Source organism: Rhinoderma darwinii (assembly GCF_050947455.1).
Source record: "Rhinoderma darwinii isolate aRhiDar2 chromosome 5 unlocalized genomic scaffold, aRhiDar2.hap1 SUPER_5_unloc_1, whole genome shotgun sequence".
Lineage (NCBI taxonomy): Eukaryota > Metazoa > Chordata > Amphibia > Anura > Rhinodermatidae > Rhinoderma > Rhinoderma darwinii.
In genome coordinates, this window is record NW_027461765.1 from 253,952 (window position 1) to 272,500 (window position 18,549).

The 18,549-nt window shown below is 51.8% G+C and overlaps 1 protein-coding gene across 1 annotated transcript in view; it reads left to right on the forward strand.

The window, feature by feature from the left end:
* Window positions 1-18,549, forward strand: part of LOC142684354 (SCO-spondin-like) — a gene marked incomplete at its 5' end in the record, with an annotated part of 350,250 nt that overhangs the window by 252,935 nt on the left and 78,766 nt on the right. Inside the window, 13 exon segments of the mRNA XM_075847515.1 lie at window positions 3,256-3,305; window positions 5,220-5,393; window positions 5,603-5,773; window positions 6,994-7,097; window positions 7,796-7,965; window positions 8,045-8,091; window positions 8,525-8,725; window positions 14,208-14,378; window positions 15,310-15,523; window positions 16,756-16,830; window positions 17,548-17,768; window positions 17,920-18,069; window positions 18,356-18,522. Coding sequence (XP_075703630.1) covers window positions 3,256-3,305; window positions 5,220-5,393; window positions 5,603-5,773; window positions 6,994-7,097; window positions 7,796-7,965; window positions 8,045-8,091; window positions 8,525-8,725; window positions 14,208-14,378; window positions 15,310-15,523; window positions 16,756-16,830; window positions 17,548-17,768; window positions 17,920-18,069; window positions 18,356-18,522 — 1,915 coding nt within the window.

Genomic DNA, 18,549 nt, shown 5'->3' on the forward strand with positions numbered 1-18,549 from the left:
AAGATTCTACCCATATAACAGGGAAGACCAGGAGAAAAGTCTACCCATATAACAGGGAAGACCAGGAGAAGATTCTACCCATATAACAGGGAAGACTAGGAGAAGATTCTACCCATATAACAGGGAAGACCAGGAGAAGATCCTACCCATATAACAGGGAAGACCAGGAGAAGATCCTACCCATATAACAGGGAAGACCAGGAGAAGATCCTACCCATATAACAGGGAAGACCAGGAGAAAAGTCTACCCATATAACAGGGAAGACCAGGAGAAGATTCTACCCATATAACAGGGAAGATCAGGAGAAGATCCTACCCATATAACAGGGAAGACTAGGAGCAGATTCTACCCATATAACCGGGAAGACCAGGAGAAGATCCTACCCATATAACAGGGAAGACTAGGAGAAGATTCTACCCATATAACAGGGAAGATAAGGAGAATATTCTACCCATATAACAGGGAAGACCAGGAGAAGATCCTACCCATATAACAGGGAAGACTAGGAGAAGATTCTACCCATATAACAGGGAAGACAAGGAGAAGATCCTCTCCATATAACAGGGAAGACCAGGAGAAGATCCTACCCATATAACAGGGAAGATCAGGAGAAGATCCTACCCATATAACAGGGAAGACCAGGAGAAAAGTCTACCCATATAATAGGGAAGACCAGGAGAAGATTCTACCCATATAACAGGGAAGACAAGGAGAACATTCTACCCATATAACAGGGAAGACCAGGAGAAGATTCTACCCATATAACAGGGAAGACTAGGAGCAGATCCTACCCATATAACAGGGAAGACCAGGAGAAGATCCTACCCATATAACAGGGAAGACCAGGAGAAGATCCTACCCATATAACAGGGAAGACCAGGAGAAGATTCTACCCATATAACAGGGAAGATCAGGAGAAGATCCTACCCATATAACAGGGAAGACTAGGAGCAGATTCTACCCATATAACCGGGAAGACCAGGAGAATATCCTACCCATATAACAGGGAAGACTAGGAGAAGATTCTACCCATATAACAGGGAAGATAAGGAGAAGATTCTACCCATATAACAGGGAAGACTAGGAGAAGATCCTACCCATATAACAGGGAAGACCAGGAGAAGATCCTACCCATATAGCAGGGAAGACCAGGAGAAGATCCTACCCATATAACAGGGAAGACCTGGAGAAGATTCTACCCATATAACTGGGAAGACTAGGAGCAGATCCTACCCATATAACAGGGAAGACTAGGAGCAGTTTCTACCCATATAACCGGGAAGACCAGGAGAAGATTCTACCCATATAACCGGGAAGACCAGGAGAAGATCCTACCCATATAACAGGGAAGACTAGGAGAAGATTCTACCCATATAACAGGGAAGACAAGGAGAAGATTCTACCCATATAACAGGGAAGACCGGGAGAAGATCCTACCCATATAACAGGGAAGACCAGGAGAAGATTCCACCCATATAACAGGGAAGACAAGGAGAAGATTCTACCCATATAACAGGGAAGACAAGGAGAAGATCCTACCCATATAACAGGGGAGACTATGAGCAGATCCTACCCATATAACAGGGAAGACTAGGAGAAAAGTCTACCCATATAACAGGGAAGACTAGGAGAAGATTCTACCCATATAACAGGGAAGACCAGGAGCAGATCCTACCCATATAACAGGGAAGACCAGGAGAAGATCCTACCAATATAACAGGGAAGACCAGGAGAACATTGTCTATAAGAGAAATCTTTTATGTAATAAATTAAAAAATACATTTTATTAAATATTCTTAAAAAGCAACAACAGAATGATAAATGAATAGATTAAAAATACGCGTGGAGGCGGCTGGGTGCAGGCTAGGTTCCTTTGTGGGGCTAACTTCCCTATTGTGGCTAGGTTCCCTTGTGGGGCTAGGTTCTCTTGTGTGGCTAGCTTCCCTTGGGTGTCTAGGTTCCCTTGTGTGGCTAGGCTCCCTTGTGTGGCTAGGTACCCTTGTGTGGCTATGTTCACTTGTGTGTCTAGCTTCCCTTGTGTGGCTAGCTTCTCTTGTGTGGCTAGGTTCCCTTGTGTGGCTAGGTTCCCTTGTGTGGCTAGCTTCCCTTGTGTGGCTAGGTTCTCTTGTGTGGCTAGCTTCCCTTGTGTGGCTAGCTTCCCTTGTGTGGCTAGCTTCCCTTGTTTTTCTAACTTCCCTTGTGTGGCTAACTTCCCTTGTGTGGCTAGGTTCTCTTGTGTGGCTTGGTTCTCTTGTGTGGCTAGCTTCCCTTGTGTGGCTAGGTTCTCTTCTGTGGCTAGGTTCTCTTGTGTGGCTAGCTTCCCTTGTGCGGCTAGGTTTATCAGTGGGTGTAGGGTTATCAGCGGGTGTTGGGTTATCAGCGGGTGTAGGTTTATCAGCGGGTGTAGGGTTATCAGCGGGTGTAGGTTTATCAGCGGGTGTAGGTTTATCAGCGGGTGTAGGGTTATCAGCGATTGTAGGGTTATCAGTGGGTGGAGGGTGATCAGCGGGTGTAGGGTTATCAGCGGGTCTAGGGTGATCAGCGGGTGGAGGGTTATCAGCGGGTGTAGGGTTATCAGCGGGTGTAGGGTTATCAGCGGGTGTAGGGTTATCGGCGGGTGTAAGTTTATCAGCGGGTGTAGGTTTATCAGCGGGTGTAGATTTATCAGCGGGTGTAGGGTTATCAGCGGGTGTAGGGTTATCAGCGGGTGTAGGGTTATCAGCGATTGCAGGGTGATCAGCGGGTGTAGGGTTATCAGCGGGTCTAGGGTGATCAGCGGGTGTAGGTTTATCAGCGGGTGTAGGGTTATCAGCGATTGTAGGTTTATCAGCGGGTGTAGTGTTATCGGTGATTGTAGAGTTATCAGTGGGTGTAGGGTTATCAGCGATTGTAGGGTTATCAGTGGGTGGAGGGTGATCAGCGGGTGTAGGGTTATCAGCGGGTGTAGGGTGATCAGCGGGTGGAGGGTGATCAGCGGGTGGAGCGTTATGAGCGGGTGTTGGGTTATGAGCGGGTGTTAGGTTATGAGCGGGTGTAGGGTTATGAGCGGGTGTTGGGTTATCAGCGGGCGGAGGGTTATCAGCGGGTGGAGGGTTATCAGCGGTTGTAGGGTGATCAGCGGGTGGAAGGTTATCAGCGGGTGGAGTGTTGTTACTATGTGGAAGGTTTTTAGTATGTGGAGGGTTTCCTACCAGTCATGGCACTTGTGATTTATCACATGACTGTAACGGTACCTGTCCTCTTCTCTTCCCCAGCACTTGTCTGTCGGGTCGGATCACCAACTGCTCGGAGCTGATCTGTGAGGGTAAGAACCGGACTGGGCAGTAATGGTTGGTCCATTCTCGGCTGGACATCACCTCTGACCTCTCCATGTATAACCTGACACACCTGGAGCAGAGACTGATACGTGATGGACTCCACACTGTGCTCAGATCCACCATTCCATAATAATGGGTGTCACAATGGTCTCCAACCTGCGGCTCCCCATCTACTGCACAGCTACAATTCCCAGCATGCTCTGAGCCGCAGGACTGCCCCAACCTCCGCTCCTTGATGATCCTGAGATGCTGAACGCTCAATGTTTCATTTTTTACAATTTAACCCTAATTTACCCTGAAGTATTAGACATTATTCCGTCTCTTTCCTCCTTCTTTTCATTCATCCTTTTCCTCCTTCTACACGTCGTTCCTTCTTCTTTTTGTTCTTTCCTTCCATCATCCTTTTCCCCATTCCTCCTTCTCATCATTAATTCTTCCTGTTCCTTCTTTTCCCCGCTCCTTTTTCTCCATCTTGTTTTTCACAGGTTTTTTGTGGCTCTTCGCTCTCATGTTCCTTATTTACCCTAAAGTATCAAATGTTCCTCCTTTCTTTCATTCTTCCTTTTCCTCCTTCTTTCCATTGCTTCTCCTCATTTCTCCTTCTCCTCATTTCCTTGTCCTTTTTCTACCCATTCCTCCTTCTTCTCCTTCTTGTTTCTTCTTCCCCTTGTTCATCCTTCTCCTTATTCCTCCTTTTTCTCATTCCTTTTCTCCATCTTGTGGACCCCTGTTTTGTTTTCACAGGTTAATTGTGATTCTTCACCCTCATGTTCTTCACATTGGTGTCCATGAATTAACCTGAAATATCGCCCGTTCCTACTTCTCCTTGTTCCTCCATCTCCTTCATTTCTTCGTGCCTTCTTCTCCTTCTCCTCCCTCCTCGGTTCCCCCTTCTCCTTGTTCCTCCTTCTTTTCACTCTTACTTGTCCCCCTCCTCCTCGTTACTTCTTCTCATCGGTTCCCCTTTCTCCTCGTTACTTCTTCTCCTCGGTTCCCCTTTCTCCTCGGTTCCCCTTTCTCCTCGTTACTTCTTCTCCTCGGTTCCCCTTTCTCCTCGTTACTTCTCCTCGGTTCCCCTTTCTCCTCGTTACTTCTCCTCGGTTCCCCTTTCTCCTCGTTACTTCTTCTCCTCGGTTCCCCTTTCTCCTCGTTACTTCTTCTCCTCGGTTCCCCTTTCTCCTCGTTACTTCTTCTCCTCGGTTCCCCTTTCTCCTCGTTACTTCTTCTCCTCGGTTCCCCTTTCTCCTCGTTACTTCTTCTCCTCGGTTCCCCTTTCTCCTCGTTACTTCTTCTCCTCGGTTCCCCTTTCTCCTCGTTACTTCTTCTCCTCGGTTCCCCTTTCTCCTCGTTACTTCTTCTCCTCGGTTCCCCTTTCTCCTCGTTACTTCTTCTCCTCGGTTCCCCTTTCTCCTCGTTACTTCTTCTCCTCGGTTCCCCTTTCTCCTCGTTACTTCTTCTCCTCGGTTCCCCTTTCTCCTCGTTACTTCTTCTCCTCGGTTCCCCTTTCTCCTCGTTACTTCTTCTCCTCGGTTCCCCTTTCTCCTCGTTACTTCTTCCCCTCGGTTCCCCCTTCTCCTCAGTTCTCCCTTCTCCTCCTCGTTCCTTATTCTCTTTCCTTCTTTGTCGTATGTTCCTTTGTTTGGTTTTCACAGGTACTTTGTGGCTCTACACTCTCGTGTGAGGTACCAGTTCTCCCTTCGCTTTTTCTTGCCATGGTCTCCCCTGGGGTCTTTCTATCAGTACTTTAGAGACATCTATCTATTTGAGATATTCTTAGATCTGTTCCTTTGGCTTATTGTTGTGTACTCTGGTGACCACCTGCCATGAGAACAGTCCAGTACCAGTAGCTTCCGTTCTCCTAGGCTGCAGTCCCCTCATTATTTTGTGTTAATTTTTTACAGTGATAAATGGGAGCTGGTCACAGTGGACGCCCTGGAGTGAATGTTCTGCATCGTGTGGGGGAGGGTTCCAGAACCGTTACCGCTTCTGCACTGAGCCTTCTTCATCTGGAACCGGGTTACATTGTGAAGGTCCAGATCGTGAGGAGCAGCCCTGCAGTCTGGAACCCTGTGCTGGTAAGAATGTAGAATGGTGAAAGGGTCTGGCAATCACCCCTTACTGCCCAATACATGGGAGATTTGTTAAGCACCAGAAATGATTCACAGTCACGTGGCCCAATAGTCCCACTGCTGAGTCCAACCAGACGGGAAGATTATCACATGTATGGCCTCTATGGTCTCCCATTACCTGCTTCACATTGACCCTCCTATAAATCTTTTTGCAGAAACAGGAAACTGGAGTGTGTGGAGCCGCTGGACGGACTGTACAAAGACTTGTGGAGAAGGGGTCAGATTGCGCAGTCGGATCTGCGACAATCCATTGCCACGTGGGGGCGGGGATTACTGTGAAGGACTGGGCACTGAGACTGAACCCTGCCAGCTGGTGCTCTGCCCAGGTGAGACGAGCACTGCATCAAAAGGAGCTGTCTATAACACATCACTACACCTGTCACCATGTGTACACCCAAACATATCACCATACTGTGTACCGGCACCTGTCTCCACACCGTGCATCAGCACCTGTCTCCACACCGTGCGCCGGCACCTGTCTCCACACCGTGCACCGGCACCTGTCTCCACACCCTGCACCGGCACCTGTCTCCACACCGTGCACCGGCACCTGTCTCCACACCGTGCACCGGCACCTGTCTCCACACCGTGCACCGGCACCTGTCTCCACACCGTGCACCGGCACCTGTCTCCACACCGTGCACCGGCACCTGTCTCCACACCGTGCACCGGCACCTGTCTCCACACCGTGCACCGGCACCTGTCTCCACACCGTGCACCGGCACCTGTCTCCACACCGTGCACCGGCACCTGTCTCCACACCCTGCACCGGCACCTGTCTCCACACCGTGCACCGGCACCTGTCTCCACACCGTGCACCGGCACCTGTCTCCACACCGTGCACCGGCACCTGTCTCCACACCGTGCGCCGGCACCTGTCTCCACACCGTGCACCGGCACCTGTCTCCACACCCTGCACTGGCACCTGTCTCCACACGTGCACCGGCACCTGTCTCCACACCGTGCACCGGCACCTGTCTCCACACCGTGCACCGGCACCTTTCTCCACACCGTGCACCGGCACCTGTCTCCACACCGTGCACCGGCACCTGTCTCCACACCGTGTACCGGCACCTGTCTCCACACCGTGCACCGGCACCTGTCTCCACACCGTGCACCGGCACCTTTCTCCACACCGTGCACCGGCACCTTTCTCCACACCGTGCACCGGCACCTGTCTCCACACCGTGCACCGGCACCTGTCTCCACACCGTGCACCGGCACCTGTCTCCACACCGTGCACCGGCACCTGTCTCCACACCGTGCACCGGCACCTGTCTCCACACCGTGTACCGGCACCTGTCTCCACACCGTGCACCGGCACCTTTCTCCACACCGTGCACGGGCACCTGTCTCCACACCGTGCACCAGCACCTGTCTCCACACCGTGCACCGGCACCTGTCTCCACACCGTGCACCGGCACCTGTCACCACACTATACACATCACATTACACCTTTCGGTTGTGTTATGTGCAAAAAATTTTAACAATTGGTTGTCAGTCACGGTATTCGCACTATTGTTACATGACTGTTATTATTTTCCAGACTCGGGTTCTCCAGAAATAAACTGCTCGGCCATCGCAGGCTCCTTGTATAGCAGCTGCGCTCCGGCCTGCCCCAGGTCATGTGACGAGGTGGCGTTCAGTCCGGTGAGGCGCCATTCTTTTATCTATAGACTTCAGATGACTGTTCTTGTTACATGGCAGAGATACATTGTGTGAGATCGGGAGATTAGAGACCGGGATGATGGGAGTGATACATTGTGTGAGATCGGGAGATTAGAGACCGGGATGATGGGAGTGATACATTGTTTCAGACATTATTATGGGATGATGGGAGTGATACATTGTGTCAGACATTATTATGGGATGGTTGGATCTCCTGCTGTAGTGAGTTGTGATTATTCCCCGTCCTGCGCTCTCATCTCCTCCTTGGGCCTTATTCACATGAACGTGTTTCTCCTCCGGGTTTTATATAACTTTCTGCGCACTGACCACTGCAATGCAATGAGTTTATTCGCACATTTGTGGTGTTTTTCATGGCGCGTCCTATTTTAGTCCGTTTTTGCGGATCAGAATCGCCCATTGAAGTCCATGTATTCATGAAAAACACGGAAAGTACATGGACGACATCCGCGTGCTGTCCGTGCTTCACACATCAGTTGCTAAAGCAAAGTAAGAACCAGTAAGTGCTCACACAGGAGAAAGACGGAGGCCACGCGCAACACGGACCGTCACCTGCATGAAAAATGTGTGAACTAGGCCTGACACGTGGCTAATGATGTCAGGATGCAGGAAGTGATGTCATTTCTGTCATAGTGACATCATTCACCGTCCTGTCTCCCCAGCAATGCTCTGAGCGCTGCCTGCCCGGCTGTCACTGCCCCTTGGGGAAGCTGCTGGCTGACAATGACTCATCATGTGTGGAGCTGGAGGACTGCACCTGCCTGGACGTCCTGACCGCAGAGAGACACCTCCCGGGAGTGACCGTGCCCAGGGGGGACGGCTGTAATAACTGGTAAGATCCAGAACATTCAGTCATATTGTGCAACACAGTGTCCCATGACGCCTATGATCAACGTGTAATGTCTCTGCAGCACCTGTGTGAACGGCGCCTTGAAGTGCACCAGTGAGGTCTGTGCAGGTGAGTACTGCGGGTAAGGGAGGTGGGGGCAGCGGGTTAGGGGCACTCTAGTATGTGTAAGGGTAGAAGGCTGGTGAATGATCAGTCTCATAAGTGGACAGACCTGGCGATAGACATGGAATTATAGGTTTCTCGGTATTGTGACCTCCAGGGGGCAGTGCCTAGTCCCCGCTGCTGGGTATGTAACTATATGGGGCTGGTCCAAGGGCGACCTGATCAGTTACTGAACATACTGAGTCTTAGGGGAGAAACTGACGAGTCATGGACAACCGAACACCCCCAAGAGCAAATCAAATACAGCCCAGTCCTCCAAGAAGAAGGTCATCTAGAGGGCGGGGGGTCACCAGGCAACAGGAGCCAAAACCTGTCCCGATGTCATTAGAAAGCTGTGATGTGTGGGGCAGGAGGATAACTCCCATCATGTTTATGTCAGTGGTCGGCAGCTGGTGTGAGTGGTCAGACTGGACCCCCTGCTCCAGGACATGCGGCACTGAGGTGGTGACCCGGTACCGGAGCTGTGCTTGTCCCAGCCCCCGAGGAGGTGGCGAGGAGTGCGAGGATGTCGGGCAGTACTACGGTGACACGGGGGTCCAGCTACAGCACAGAGAATGTCCACACCCGTCCTTCTGTCCAGGTAAACTGCGGAGACATCATGAACCCCCGGCCCAAGACATCGAGAAATCATTAACCCCCGGCCCAAGACATCGAGAAATAATGAACCCCCAGCCCGAGACATCGAGAAATCATTAATCCCCGGCCCGAGACATCGAGAAATCATTAATCCCCGTCTCGAGACATCGAGAAATCATTAACCCCCGGCCCGAGACATCGAGAAATCATTAACCCCCAGCCCGAGACATCGAGAAATCATTAACCCCCGGCCCGAGACATCGAGAAATCATTAACCCCCGGCCCGAGACATCGAGAAATCATTAACCCCTGGCCCGAGACATCGAGAAATCATTAACCCCCGGCCCGAGACATCGAGAAATTATGAACCCCCGGCCCGAGACATCGAGAAATCATTAATTTCCGGCCCGAGACATCGAGAAATCATTAACCCCCGGCCCGAGACATCGAGAAATCATTAACCCCCGGCCCGAGACATCAAGAAATCATTAACCCCCGGCCCGAGACATCGAGAAATTATGAACCCCCGGCCCAAGACATCGAGAAATCATTAATTTCCGGCCCGAGACTTCGAGAAATCATTAACCCCCGGCCCGAGACATCGAGAAATCATGAACCCCCGGCCCGAGACATTGAGAAATCACTAACCCCCGGCCCGAGACATCGAGAAATCATTAACCCCCGGCCTGAGACATCGAGAAATCATGAACCCCCGGCCCGAGACATAGAGAAATCATGAACCCCCGGCTCAAGACATTGAGAAATCATTAACCCACGGCCCGAGACATCGAGAAATCATTAACCCCCGGCCCAAGACATCGAGAAATCATTAACCCCCGGCCCGAGACATCGAGAAATCATGAACCCCCGGCCCGAGACATCGAGAAATCATTAACCCCCGGCCCGAGACATCGAGAAATCATTAACCCCCGGCGCGAGACATCGAGAAATCATTAACCCCCGGCCCGAGACATCGAGAAATCATTAACCCCCGGCCCGAGACATCGAGAAATCATTAACCCCCGGCCCGAGACATCGAGAAATCATTAATCCCCGGCTCGAGACATCGAGAAATCATTAACCCCCGGCCCGAGACATCGAGAAATCATTAACCCCCGGCCCGAGACATCGAGAAATCATTAACCCCCGGCCCGAGACATCGAGAAATCATTAACCCCCGGCCCGAGACATCGAGAAATCATTAACCCCCGGCCCAAGACATCGAGAAATCATTAACCCCCGGCCCGAGACATCGAGAAATCATTAACCCCCGGCCCGAGACATCGAGAAATTATGAACCCCCGGCCCGAGACATCGAGAAATCATTAATTTCCGGCCCGAGACATCGAGAAATCATTAACCCCCGGCCCGAGACATCGAGAAATCATTAACCCCCGGCCCGAGACATCAAGAAATCATTAACCCCCGGCCCGAGACATCGAGAAATTATGAACCCCCGGCCCAAGACATCGAGAAATCATTAATTTCCGGCCCGAGACTTCGAGAAATCATTAACCCCCGGCCCGAGACATCGAGAAATCATGAACCCCCGGCCCGAGACATTGAGAAATCACTAACCCCCGGCCCGAGACATCGAGAAATCATTAACCCCCGGCCTGAGACATCGAGAAATCATGAACCCCCGGCCCGAGACATAGAGAAATCATGAACCCCCGGCTCAAGACATTGAGAAATCATTAACCCACGGCCCGAGACATCGAGAAATCATTAACCCCCGGCCCAAGACATCGAGAAATCATTAACCCCCGGCCCGAGACATCGAGAAATCATGAACCCCCGGCCCGAGACATCGAGAAATCATTAACCCCCGGCCCGAGACATCGAGAAATCATTAACCCCCGGCCCGAGACATCGAGAAATCATTAACCCCCGGCCCGAGACATCGAGAAATCATTAACCCCCGGCCCGAGACATCGAGAAATCATTAACCCCCGGCCCGAGACATCGAGAAATCATTAATCCCCGGCTCGAGACATCGAGAAATCATTAACCCCCGGCCCGAGACATCGAGAAATCATTAACCCCCGGCCCGAGACATCGAGAAATCATTAACCCCCGGCCCGAGACATCGAGAAATCATTAACCCCCGGCCCGAGACATCGAGAAATCATTAACCCCCGGCCCGAGACATCGAGAAATCATGAACCCCCGGCCCGAGACATCGAGAAATCATTAACCCCCGGCCCGAGACATCGAGAAATCATTAACCCCCGGCCCAATACATCGAGAAATCATTAACCCCCGGCCCGAGACATCGAGAAATCATTAACCCCCGGCCCGAGACATCGAGAAATCATGAACCCCCGGCCCGAGACATCGAGAAATCATTAACCCCCAGCCCGAGACATCGAGAAATCATTAATCCCCGGCCCGAGACATCGAGAAATCATTAATCCCCGGCTCGAGACATCGAGAAATCATTAACCCCCGGCCCGAGACATCGAGAAATCATTAACCCCCAGCCCGAGACATCGAGAAATCATTAACCCCCGGCCCGAGACATCGAGAAATCATTAACCCCCGGCCCGAGACATCGAGAAATCATTAACCCCCGGCCCAAGACATCGAGAAATCATTAACCCCCGGCCCGAGACATCGAGAAATCATGAACCCCCGGCCCGAGACATCGAGAAATCATTAATCCCCGGCCCGAGACATCGAGAAATCATTAATCCCCGGCTCGAGACATCGAGAAATCATTAACCCCCGGCCCGAGACATCGAGAAATCATTAACCCCCAGCCCGAGACATAGAGAAATCATGAACCCCTGGCTCAAGACATTGAGAAATCATTAACCCACGGGCCGAGACATCGAGAAATCATTAACCCCCGGCCCAAGACATCGAGAAATCATTAACCCCCGGCCCGAGACATCGAGAAATCATGAACCCCCGGCCCGAGACATCGAGAAATCATTAACCCCCGGCCCGAGACATCGAGAAATCATTAACCCCCGGCCCGAGACATCGAGAAATCATTAACCCCCGGCCCGAGACATCGAGAAATCATTAACCCCCGGCCCGAGACATCGAGAAATCATTAACCCCCGGCCCGAGACATCGAGAAATCATTAATCCCCGGCTCGAGACATCGAGAAATCATTAACCCCCGGCCCGAGACATCGAGAAATCATTAACCCCCGGCCCGAGACATCGAGAAATCATTAACCCCCGGCCCGAGACATCGAGAAATCATTAACCCCCGGCCCGAGACATCGAGAAATCATTAACCCCCGGCCCAAGACATCGAGAAATCATTAACCCCCGGCCCGAGACATCGAGAAATCATTAACCCACGGCCCGAGACATCGAGAAATCATTAACCCCCGGCCCGAGACATCGAGAAATCATTAACCCCCGGCCCAATACATCGAGAAATCATTAACCCCCGGCCCGAGACATCGAGAAATCATTAACCCCCGGCCCGAGACATCGAGAAATCATTAACCCCCGGCCCGAGACATCGAGAAATCATTAATCCCCGGCTCGAGACATCGAGAAATCATTAATCCCCGGCCCGAGACATCGAGAAATCATTAATCCCCGGCTCGAGACATCGAGAAATCATTAACCCCCGGCCCGAGACATCGAGAAATCATTAACCCCCAGCCCGAGACATCGAGAAATCATTAACCCCCGGCCCGAGACATCGAGAAATCATTAACCCCCGGCCCGAGACATCGAGAAATCATTAACCCCCGGCCCGAGACATCGAGAAATCATTAACCCCCGGCCCGAGACATCGATAAATTATGAACCCCGGCCCGAGACATCGAGAAATCATTAATTTCCGGCCCGAGACATCGAGAAATCATTAACCCCCGGCCCGAGACATCATTAACCCCCGGCCCGAGACATCAAGAAATCATTAACCCCCGGCCCGAGACATCGAGAAATTATGAACCCCCGGCCCAAGACATCGAGAAATCATTAATTTCCGGCCCGAGACTTCGAGAAATTATTAACCCCCGGCCCGAGACATTGAGAAATCACTAACCCCCGGCCCGAGACATCGAGAAATCATTAACCCCCGGCCTGAGACATCGAGAAATCATGAACCCCCGGCCCGAGACATAGAGAAATCATGAACCCCCGGCTCAAGACATTGAGAAATCATTAACCCACGGCCCGAGACATCGAGAAATCATTAACCCCCGGCCCAAGACATCGAGAAATCATTAACCCCCGGCCCGAGACATCGAGAAATCATGAACCCCCGGCCCGAGACATCGAGAAATCATGAACCCCCGGCCCGAGACATCGAGAAATCATTAACCCCCGGCCCGAGACATCGAGAAATCATTAACCCCCGGCCCGAGACATCGAGAAATCATTAACCCCCGGCCCGAGACATCGAGAAATCATTAACCCCCGGCCCGAGACATCGAGAAATCATTAATCCCCGGCTCGAGACATCGAGAAATCATTAACCCCCGGCCCGAGACATCGAGAAATCATTAACCCCCGGCCCGAGACATCGAGAAATCATTAACCCCGGCCCGAGACATCGAGAAATCATTAACCCCCGGCCCGAGACATCGAGAAATCATTAACCCCCGGCCCAAGACATCGAGAAATCATTAACCCCCGGCCCGAGACATCGAGAAATCATGAACCCCCGGCCCGAGACATCGAGAAATCATTAACCCCCGGCCCGAGACATCGAGAAATCATTAACCCCCGGCCCAATACATCGAGAAATCATTAACCCCGGCCCGAGACATCGAGAAATCATTAACCCCCGGCCCGAGACATCGAGAAATCATGAACCCCCGGCCCGAGACATCGAGAAATCATTAACCCCCGGCCCGAGACATTGAGAAATCATGAACCCCCGGCCCGAGACATCGAGAAATCATGAACCCCCGGCCCGAGACATCGAGAAATCATTAACCCCCGGCCCGAGACATCGAGAAATCATTAACCCCCGGCCCGAGACATCGAGAAATCATTAACCCCCGGCCCGAGACATCGAGAAATCATTAACCCCCGGCCCGAGACATCGAGAAATCATTAACCCCCGGCCCGAGACATCGAGAAATCATTAACCCCCGGCCCGAGACATCGAGAAATCATTAACCCCCGGCCCGAAACATCGAGAAATCATTAACCCCCGGCCCGAGACATCGAGAAATCATTAACCCCCGGCCCGAGACATCGAGAAATCATTAACCCCCGGCCCGAGACATCGAGAAATCATTAACCCCCGGCCCGAGACATCGAGAAATCATTAACCCCCGGCCCGAGACATCGAGAAATCATTAACCCCCAGCCCAAGACATCGAGAAATCATTAACCCCCGGCCCGAGACATCGAGAAATCATTAACCCCCGGCCCGAGACATCGAGAAATCATTAACCCCCGGCCCGAGACATCGAGAAATCATTAATCCCCGGCCCGAGACATCGAGAAATCATTAACCCCCGGCCCGAGACATCATGAAACCTCCGGTCATCTCTTCACAGTGAACGGGACCTGGGGTCCATGGAGCCCGTGGTCGTATTGTGACCCATGTTCAGGAGACTCGGTGAGGACCAGGCAGTGTAATAACCCTCCGGCACGGTTTGGGGGTTCTCCATGTGCGGGGGAGTCTAGACAGAGCCAGGCATGCAGAGACAACAGCACACAGTGCTCAGGTAATGGGGGGCTGGGGTTATAGCTCCGCAGATGGCCGTGTGTTATCGTCTTATAATGCTGATTTCCTGTTAGCTCTCAGGCTGCAAAATGTTGAATAAAAACCCAATATTCCACATGGAAACCCTCATAGTAACACAAGCGACTGCTGTGAAAGCTTCAATAGTAAAATCAGCTCCACCGCGTAAAGTCCTGGAGTCCCGGGAGTGTAATAAACATTCAATATAAAAGTCACAAAGCTCCGATCTACTGTACAGGTTACATCACGTCTCACACCCACCAGCCATAACGTTACACCCCCGCCTAATCTGGTGTAGTCCCCCGCGGGCCCGGACTCAACACCCTGGAGGTCCCTGTGACCCGCCGGGGCCCGGACTCTACACCCTGGAGGTCCCTGTGACCTCCGGCACAAGACGTCGGCAGCAGATCCTGTAAGTCGTGAGGTGCGGTCTCCGGGGATCGGACGTTTCTCAGGTCTGACGATGAGCCGGTCGTCTGCACATCATAATTTGGTGCTTGTTACAGTCGCACAGATCCTCACACGTCTCCATTTTTCTTTATCCCCCCATAATATCCTCCTAATATTTACCTCTCCCTTGTCAGGCGCCATTGTAAACAGATCATCAATGTTATTCTCTTCTCACTGGTTTTAATGTTATGACTAATCTGTGTATACTCCAGTCACATCCGGAGCTGCAGTTACTATTCAGATGTTACATCATGTCTTATACTCCAGTCATACCCAGAGCTGCATTCACAATTTTGCTGATTTATCATGTCTTCTACTCCAGTCACATCCAAAGATGCAGTTATATTTTTGCTGTTGCGTTGTGTTTTATACTCCATTGACATCCAGAGCTGCATCTACAATTCTGCTGTTTCTTAATGACTGAGGAGTGTTGTGGAGATAAAGGTTGATCTTTTTCCTTGCAGATTGCGGCAGAGCTTTGGTGGATTTCACTTGTGGTAAACCCTGCCCACGATCCTGTGACGATCTTCATGGAGACACCGTGTGCTTGGACAGTGAGCAGTGCCAGCCATCATGTGGGTGTCCTGAGGGGCAAGTCTTGCAGGATGGGGAGTGTGTGGTGCCCAGTGACTGTAGATGCAAATATCAAAACCAGACTCTGGGTAAGTTCATTCTGGGGCGAGGCGAGCTCTGCAACATAAAACCGTGATATCATGCCCCTCCTCCTTATCCTCACCCCTCCTCCTTATCCCATGCCCCTCCTCCTTATCCCATGCTCCTTCTTATCACACGCTCCTCCTCCTTATCCCATGACCCTCCTCCTTATCACATCCCCTCTTCCTTATCCCATGACCCTCCTCCTTATCACATCCCCTCTTCCTTATCCCTCACCCCTCCTCCTTATCCCATGCTCCTTCTTATCCCACGCTCCTCCTCCTTATCCCACGCTCCTCCTCCTTATCCCACACCCCTCCTCCTTACCCCAAGCCCCTCCTTCTTATCCCATGCTCCTCCTCCTTATCACACGCTCCTCCTCCTTATCCCACGCTCCTCCTCCTTATCCCACACTCCTCTTTATCCCATGCTCCTCCTTCTTATCCCACACCCCTCCTCATTCCACACCCCTCCTCCTTATCCCACGCTCCCCCTCCTTATCCCACACTCCTTATCAGACGCTCCTCCTCCTTATCACACACCCCTCCTCCTTATCCACGCTCCTCATTATCCTACGCTCCTGCTCCTTATCCCACATCCCTTCTCCTTATCCCACGCTCCTCCTCCTTATCCCACACTCCTCCTTCTTATCCTACATCCCTCCTCCTTATCCCACGCTCCTCCTCCTTATCCCACACTCCTCCTTCTTATCCTACACCCCTCCTCCTTATCCCACGCTCCTCCTCCTTATCCCACACTCCTCCTTATCCCACGCTCCTCCTCCTTATCTCACACTCCATCTTATCCCACGCTCCTTCTTATCCCCTATCTTCTCCTCCTTATCCCACGCTCCTCCTTATCCCACGCTCCTTCTTATCCCCTATCTTCTCCTCCTTATCCCACACTCCTCCTTCTTATCCCACGCACCTCCTCCTTATCCCACGCTCCTCCTTATCCCACGCTCCTCCTTATCCCACGCTCCTCCTCCTTATCCCACACCCCTCCTCCTTACCCCAAGCCCCTCCTTCTTATCCCATGCTCCTCCTCCTTATCACACGCTCCTCCTCCTTATCCTATGCTCCTTCTCCTTATCTGACACCCCTCCTCCTCGCTCCCAGTTTCACCTCTTTACTCCACATAAAATGATTGACTCTTTTTCTTCTGTTTTTAGGATTTGCTGACTCTGGTGACAGCTCTGCCTGGTCTGGTGACAGCTCTGCCTGGTCTGGTGACAGCTCTGCCTGGTCTGGTGACAGCTCTGCCTGGTCTGGCCCCCTTCACTGGGAATATGCGCAACCTGGAGAAATAGTGTCTGGTCGGTGTAAGAACTGGTGAGTCTCAGTCCGGTGTGGAGGCGGCTCTAGAAGGACCTGCTGCTCATTGACATAGCGGTGACATAATATACAGCGCTGTTCACACACAAGGGCAGATTTATTAATAAATAAAGACAAACGGTATAAAATGAGACCAGACAAGCAGAAACTGCGCAAAATTTATTACAGTGGCGCACGCTGTATAATGTGGTGCACGCTGTATAATGTGGTGCATGCTGTATAATGTGGTGCACGCTGTATAATGTGGCGCACGCTGTATAATGTGGAGCACGCTGTATAATGTGGTGCACGCTGTATAATGTGGAGCACGCTGATTAATGTGGCGCACGCTGTATAATGTGGAGCACGCTGTATAATGTGGAGCACGCTGTATAATGTGGTGCACGCTGTATAATGTGGCGCACGCTGATTAATGTGGCGCATCTTGCTAGACATGTAGACACTTTTCTCTTCCTTTTGCCATTTTACACCAAAAAATGGCGCGTACCATTAACAAATCAGGTTGCGTTTTACAATTCCTCTTAGCCACGCCCCGTTTTCTAGACCGTTTTCATGACTTTTTGGGTGCAGTTAGTGGGTGTGTAAGGGAAGCTACGAATCTGGGGGAGATTTGGGTGAACGGTGAACAGAATGGCGCTCCACGGCGTCACCACCGATCATTGTCCGATGTAACCACAGACCCGCGTCCGTTTTGATCATTGTGTCCTGTTTCAGCACCTGCTCCGGGGGTCTCCTGTTCTGTACGTCGGACCCTCAGTGTCGTCTGGCCGGTGACTGGGGGATGTGGAGCTCCTGGTCTTCATGTTCTGCAAGTTGTGGAGAAGGAGCCCAGAGTCGGTCAAGACAATGTGACAATCCTGAACCCCAGAACGGCGGACGGGAATGTGTGGGGGACCCTGAGCAGAAGAGACATTGCCGGGGGCCCAACTGTCCAGGTAAGTTCCGTGCTGGCCGCTTATTTTCTCCGGCCTTCATGTCGGGCCGTGGTCTTGCATTCTGCTCCATCTGCGCGTTAGTCGGACTAGTTCATTAGGGGGGTCTCTGTGTTTGTGGGTTCACCGTTGTGTTCTGTCTCTGCACTTTCAGCGCTGGATCCTTGGAGCGAGTGGTCCTCATGGTCACCATGCAGTATGACTTGTGGGGGAGGGGAGCAGATCCGGGTCCGGGAGTGTCAGCACCAGGAATGTCAAGGAAAAGCCATTCAGAGCCGGATGTGTAACAATCAAGTGTGTTTAGGTAAAGTATGGTGGACGAAAAATCAACAAGTGACTTCTGACTGAATTAGATGCCGTTATAGATGGGCCAGGATCCAACCAGAAATGATCTTATTGAAAACCGTTTCACGATTGGACAGTCATGTGAACACTGTATATCCTGGAAAGAAGCATGAGATCCCGGTGTAGATCCCTATAGATCCCTATTCCCCATTCGTTATCGGTTCCCGGTTAGTCATGTGAGGTCTTCTTCTTGGTGTCGGCATCTTCTGGTCACATTGATGGATCTTCCCTTGTGTCTTCACCAGATATCGGCTGTCCCGTGGACCGTCTGTACCGAGAGTGCGGGAAGGCCGACAGCTGCCCATACAGTTGTGCTCACCTGTCCCAGCAGGTAGAATGTGTCCCGGATGACTGCGAGGAGGGATGTCACTGCCCGCTGGGCTCCTACTTCCACAACGGCTCCTGCGTCACGGTCAGACACCCCATACTACTCAGGCAG